Genomic DNA, 6,635 nt, shown 5'->3' with positions numbered 1-6,635 from the left:
ACATTCACTAGATATTCTCAGAGCTAAACTAACTTTTCTGCAGTGTGTAGTGAGCGCGCATGAATGTGAGAGTGGAGCGAAAGAGCGAGAACGAGCACGGTGTGTGATTGAAGGCAAGCAGGCAGAGGAGCAGAGGAGCAGAGTACAGCAGAGACTCCGGCCCTGGAGACCAAAGCTACGGTCTCCCCCGCGTCCTCCGACCGCGGCCAACACTGTTTTGCAAGACGGGCTTCACTAGATATAACTTTGCGGTTTTGGTGCTACCGTGTAGTTTGTTTTGGAGTCTTGTCTGAAAAGCGTAGCCACACGCGAGCTGGTGAAGGAACGCCAAGTTCCGGTCACATGACCAGAGCACAGCCAATAGGAACGCTCTCTCTCAATGAAATGACCTGTGATTGGTCAAAGTCTCCCATCACAGGCTAGATTTTTTAAAGCCTGTAAACAGAGCCATGAGGAGGAGCAGAAGTCTAGTTTTCTCTCAGAACACTTGAATTACAATATGCTGAAAGGTTATTATGGGATTTTTGTCCAATGATGCCAAAAATAAACTGCCTACTGCCACTTTAACCTCTGGAGTTTTGGGTGTGGGGTTATGGTTGCGGTCAGGATTAAAGGTTAAATGAGGTGAAGAGGTTACAGGTTTACTGTGGCAACAGAAAAGCGGGAGTGTGTATACGTGCGTGGGTACGCTTGAACTGACTGTGGGGGAATATGCGTCTGTTTTGGGGAATTATGTCTCCCTCCTCTGTCCCTGGAGAAGTCACACATCCCCGGAAGATCGGTGCATTGTAGTGATGTGTGGTCACGAACGAGCCGGTTCAAAGAGCTGGCTCTTTTAAATGAACGATAATAGCCGGCTCCCGTCCGAGAGACGTTTTTCTTTTTTCTTTAATTAATTCAAGGCAGTATGACAGGATGATGTTCTCCGCGCCACGGACACTCAATGCACCGACTGTGACTGAATGTTGTGTTAATGACGTCCGTGGGACCAATCAGGTGATGACAGACAAGGATCATACCATCAAGCAGGGAGGGGCGGGGGTGTGTGCGGCGTGCTGACGGTCTACAGGTACAGAGCAGGAGGAAGAGGAAGAGAGAAAGAGAGAGAGGAGTGCGGTGCGCGAATAGCAGACGAGATGAGTGACAGTCGGAAACGAAGCAGCATGTAAAATTATGGTATTCTGGAAATCATAAGGTTTAGTATAATTATATTGAATAATTTAAATTATATATGTGCACACATACTAATCATAGGTCAAAACAGCTAAAGCTAAATGTGGCTGAATTATAAAAAGGCAGAAGTGAAGTAAAACGAAGAGCCGTTTGGGAGTCGAAAGAGCCGGCTCTTCTTGGTGAGCTGAGCCAAATGATCTGACTCACTAAAGAGAGACGGAATTCCCATCACTACAGTGTGGCTTATTACATCTACCTTACCTATTTTACAAGTGCAATTACCTCTGTTACATTACATCTATTTTTATATTTTATACTTCTAGTGTAACATTTCTGTTTATATTTATTTATTACATCTACTTGACCTGTTTTATTTGCTCTATAACTGTGTGTGTTTTACCTGTTATATGTTTTACCTGCCTCGTTTAGTCTTGTCAAGTATTTGTTTTAAAGCACTGACCAGAAGTGGCAACTGTGAATCTTGTTGTATTTAATACTATAATGACAATAAAGCTTTCTATTATATTCTATTCTATTCTATTCTAAGTGATATATGTGCACAAGTACTAATCATAGGTCAAAACAGCTAAAGCTAAATTTGGCTGAATTATTAAAAGGTGAAGTAAAATGAAGAGCAGTTTGGGAGCCGAAAGAGCCGGCTCTTCTTTAGTGAGCTGAGCCAAATGATCTGGCTAGATAGATAGATAGATAGATAGATAGATAGATAGTAACTTTATTGATCACGAGGGAAATTCAAGTTTCCAGCATCACAGTTCCATAGTGCAAAACATGTTAGTAAAAAGGCAGTAAAAAAGTTAGTAGTGCAAAGTACAAAAAAATGTACCAGATATAAAAATACAAGGAGATGAAGAAAACGTTTAAAACTGAATATAGTGCAGGGTAACAGCTGTGGTACACGACTATTACAAAAAGTACAGAAGAGACTGTTAAAATATATGCGCACACATACTAATCAAAGGTCAAAACAGCTAAAGCTAAATTTGGCTGAATTATAAAAAGGAATAAGTGAAGTAAAACGAAGAGCCAAAAGAACCGACTCTTCTTGGTGAGCTGAGCCAAATGATCTGGATCACTAAAGACAGATCGACTTCCCATCTCTAGTGCATTGAAGCCGGTCACTGTGTGTGTAGTGTACCACCCGGAGAGACACGGTGCTGTTGCCAAAGAGAAGAGCTGAGTGCAACAACATACAGGAACTGCGACGTCAGAGAGAGAGAGAGAGAGAGAGAGAGAGAGAGAGAGAGAGAGAGAGAGAGAGAGAGAGAGAGAGAGGAGGAGGAGGGAGTTTGCAGTCTGTCCAGAGTGCTGCTATCAGCTGCTGAAGGCTGGACAGACGAGCTGTGCAGGGACACTGATAGAGGACAGAGAGAGAGAGAGAGAGAGAGAGAGAGAGAGGAGGAGGGAGTTTGCAGTCTGTCCAGAGTGCTGCTATCAGCTGCTGAAGGCTGGACAGACGAGCTGTGCAGGGACACTGATAGAGGACAGAGAGAGAGAGAGAGAGAGAGAGAGAGAGAGGGTGACTCTCTCTTGTCGTTGTGGTCGGTGGTGTCGGTGGTTCAGATGGGCGCGACTCTCCTCAGCTGATCCACAGATCCGATCCAGCAGCACCAGATGCCTGACAGCCAGCTGATCACAGTCTGGATCTCTCACATCCTGCGAATGACACTTTGTAACAAGTAAGTTGAATTACATTGTAGCTTCCTTCATTTCTCTTCCTCTCTTTGCTTAATTGTAGCAATCGCCTCTCTCTGTTTTTTTTTTTTTTGTGCAACATTTCTAGGACCTGCATGTCATTGAGTGACTCATATAGGAAGCACATTGTGTGTTTTAACAGGAGTGTCAGCACGCACAAACTTCCACAGCTCTCTCTCTCTCACACACATAACACTGTCAGGCTTTATTCTCATCATCCAGTTCACATTGTGACAGCAAAGCTATCATTAGGACTGAGCAGAACTGTATAGCACCACCCTATGGCTGCATTTATTGAGCAGAAAAGGGGCATTATGGGTGTGACTTAAACTGTAACCTAGTTACAGCTGTACTGTGTGTGTGTGTGTGTGTGTGTGTGTGTACACCTCAGTCATATGTGGGCTGTTTGCTTTGGTCAGAGCCTGTGAATAGCAGCCATTCAGACCTCTGCAGGGCCGTTGGTCAGGCAGAACACAAACTGCTTATGACTTGTTTTTCCTGCAGGCCTGCATGTGTCTTTTCCTCTCTCTCATGCAGACTGCAAACTAGTTTCTTCTTACGCAAGATCATAATGAGCCAAATTATACCCTACAACAGATGACTGCAGAGGAGAAAGTAAAGTGTTGCACCAATGCAACAGAGCTGCAGGAGTTCAAGACAAAAGCACAATGGAAAGTTGGGGAGTGCCAGCACATTTTTATGTCACACTTGAGGCTTTTTAGCTCCTGCTCTGTGAGAGCTGACGGGGGGGTCCTCGAAGGAAATCTTTCACCAGGATGGAAGTGTCAGCAGCAGGCTCTTTATGAGATTGATTCTGTGGCAGCGGTGCACCTGACATCCATTCTGCACGTTTTGCTTGCAAGAAAAATCAAAAGAAACTTCAGCACACATCATTTATCAACATGTAATTAATCCATAGTTCTCAGTTCCATATAGTGCTCATACTGTACGAACCTCTCCATCTCTCTCCCTCCTACACCTCTCTTCCTGAACCAGTGTTTACTAGATGTCTATCTTCATGGCAATCCAAATACCAAAGCGGGGAAAGGGAAATGGAAGGAGGGGTTGCGATGCAAATCCTGACCTGCTGTGGGCCACTGTGAATGTGTTAAACAAATTGACCACGAAATGGCCTCCAAGCTGCCATTAACTTACTGCAGTGTTTAAAATGTCTTGAACTTGCACTCAAAGGATGCTAATACTCTGTTTTTTTTGTAATAACTGTGCCTGATAAACTGTCCAATGTTGATCTTCATTAGGTTCAGAGTATTCTAACAAACAGGGACTCAAACACTGACATTAAAGCAGCAACACATTCACTGGCATGCATCTTTTATCTACCTACATGTCAAAGTTTAGAAATGTATCCACCAAGGTAAAAGAAAGGTACGTTTATATACAGTACCTTTCAAAAACAAGGCCATTCATAGTGCTTTACATAAGACATAAATAGACATTAAAGGATATCAGCTTCAGATAAACTTTTAGACTCCAATATTGCACAGAACTGTGGATTTTGTCCCCCATCACTTACATTAAAAGATGTCTTTTAATTGCCACGGTGAACAGGAGGAAATATTATATGTATATATAGCAAGCAAAACCTGTTTCAATGTTCATATAAGCACCTGATTATTGGTTTAACACAGGCGATATAAAAAGACATAAATAGCATTTAGTGCTGGGCAATATGACGATATGTAAGGGATAATGTACAGCGAGCCCGTTTTTAATAATAAGCTGGATAATGTACAGCTAGCGGGTCATCCGCTTTGTGTCGGGGTGCCACATCGCCCTGTTGGGGTTTATTTCACAACAGTGACCTGCTAGCTGTACATTATTACACGGCTACTAACTTAAGAAATCAATAATTTGACACAAAATTGGTCCGCCAGAGTCCGACATCAGAACTGCACCCATAGCAACGGTCTGTTATACATAGCAACGGTCTGTTATACATAGCAACGGTCACATAGCAACGGTCTGTTACACATAGCAACGGTCTGCTTTAAAGAAATAACAGACCGTAGAACGCCGTTATTGACCAATCAGAATTGAGTATTAAACAAAACGTGTAATAAATATTGTCATAATGATATATAAATGTCTATCGTATATATTTTTCTGTATCGTTTCTATTGCAACATAGGCTAGGCCAATATTTATTTATTTTTAAAACTGTAATGTTCATTTTGCACTCAAGTTCTTAAAATAAGAAAACTACTCAGTTCTTTTCATTTGTAAAGTATTTAATTCACACATGAGTTTACATAAATACCATGTGGTTATTTCATATAGACTACTTATTGATTGAATTACCAGAAAACATGCTATATCTCGATATACTATATCGTTATCGAGATATGAAATAACGTATATCGTGATAAAGAAAATTTTGGCCATATCTCTCAGCCCTAATAGCATTTAAGAAGAGTGAAATAGGAGAAAATAATAAGCTATAAATGAATAAAGCACAATTAAAAGAAGAATACAAATCACAGTGCAGTGTAAGATATGAATGAATAGTTAACAGTAACGTTTTAAGCCTCAATTTAAAAGATGTGAAAGTTGTTTTCAGATATGTGGTTGCATAGAAACTTTAGCTTCTCCATATTTAGTTTTGACCCTGAGGACAGAAGCAGACCTGTCCTTGACGATCTGAGAGGTGTGGACGGTTCATAATGTACAGTAGCAGCAGATCACACATGTATTTGGTACCTAAAACATTCAGTGAGTTATAAAGCCATTTGTAATACACACAGGAAACCAGTGCTCTCCTGGTCTTAGTGGTTTACAAGGAGAATAATCAGCTTCAAATGTTACTTTACTAATCAACATGTTGTCTAATCCCAACAAACTCTCAAGATGTTTGCCTGAAACATCTTTTCTTCTGTCCTTCCTGTCTGTGGCAGCTGGCACCATGCTCCCCCGTAACATGCGAACAGGTGGTTATGACCTGCCGGGGGTGGAGTCGAGTGCCGCGCCTCTCATAGGCTACCGGCCCTTACCGCCCGACAGCGGCACCCCGATCAACCAATCACGGAGGGGGAGCTGCAGCAATGAATTGGAAACTTCACAGGTGAGTGTTTTCCTTTCGCCTCATTGAAACACATCCATCATTTTGTCACTTGAGTGTGTAACAGAGAGAGTGGTATGAGGTAGATCTCTCACAGCTTTGTCCTGTGAAGTCGTCGTCGTCGTCGTCGTGTTTGAGTACTGACAATCTCCTCCTGCCCGCTTTATTAGTTTTTCTTCTGTTCACACAATAAAGCGATGTGACGGAGCTGAGAGGGGATTATTTGTGGTGTCTCTCCTGGTCGACACAGCTAACAGCAATTAGGACGGTCCTCTGTGAAACTGCGCAAGCTGAGCTCCACTACCAGTTTCTTGAATAAACAGCAGATGCAGTCGGCTGGTTTTCAGAAAACCCTGAGGGAATGAAGTCAGTGTGATACAGACAGAAAGAGGGAGAGGAAAATGGCGTGTGTGTGTGTGTTTAGTGCTTTTCCACCAGGGCCACCCGAATGCTGTTATTTTCCATAAACTGAAGAAATTCCTGTAGTGCCAACATCATGCCACATTCTAATATACCTACAACTTTGGTTTATGACCAAATATCTGCAAAACTAACGACATTCCCATTAGCTTCTTCAGCTGTATTTTGTGTTTAGTGCTAATTAGCAAATGTTGGCATGCTAAGAAGCTAAACTAAGATAGTAAACATAGTAAATATTATACTTTCTTAGCAT

The 6,635-nt window shown here is 42.1% G+C and overlaps 1 protein-coding gene across 2 annotated transcripts in view; it reads left to right on the top strand.

The window, feature by feature from the left end:
• The first annotated feature begins 2,363 nt into the window (after positions 1–2,363).
• The window catches only part of rgl2 (ral guanine nucleotide dissociation stimulator-like 2), a 33,921-nt gene continuing 29,649 nt past the window's right edge, over positions 2,364–6,635 (top strand). Inside the window, exons 1-2 of one of the 2 annotated variants that reach the window (XM_037785375.1) lie at positions 2,364–2,870; positions 5,799–5,965. In XM_037785375.1, coding sequence (XP_037641303.1) covers positions 5,807–5,965 — 159 coding nt within the window. In that variant the 5' untranslated portion in view covers positions 2,364–2,870; positions 5,799–5,806. The remainder of the gene's footprint in view (positions 2,871–5,798; positions 5,966–6,635) is intronic. The other variant, XM_037785374.1, reaches the window with a different exon arrangement.

This window comes from Sebastes umbrosus, chromosome 11, assembly GCF_015220745.1.
Source record: "Sebastes umbrosus isolate fSebUmb1 chromosome 11, fSebUmb1.pri, whole genome shotgun sequence".
NCBI lineage: Eukaryota > Metazoa > Chordata > Actinopteri > Perciformes > Sebastidae > Sebastes > Sebastes umbrosus.
The sequence above is the reverse complement of the archived record's forward strand: the minus strand, read 5'-3'. Positions and strand labels throughout refer to the sequence as shown.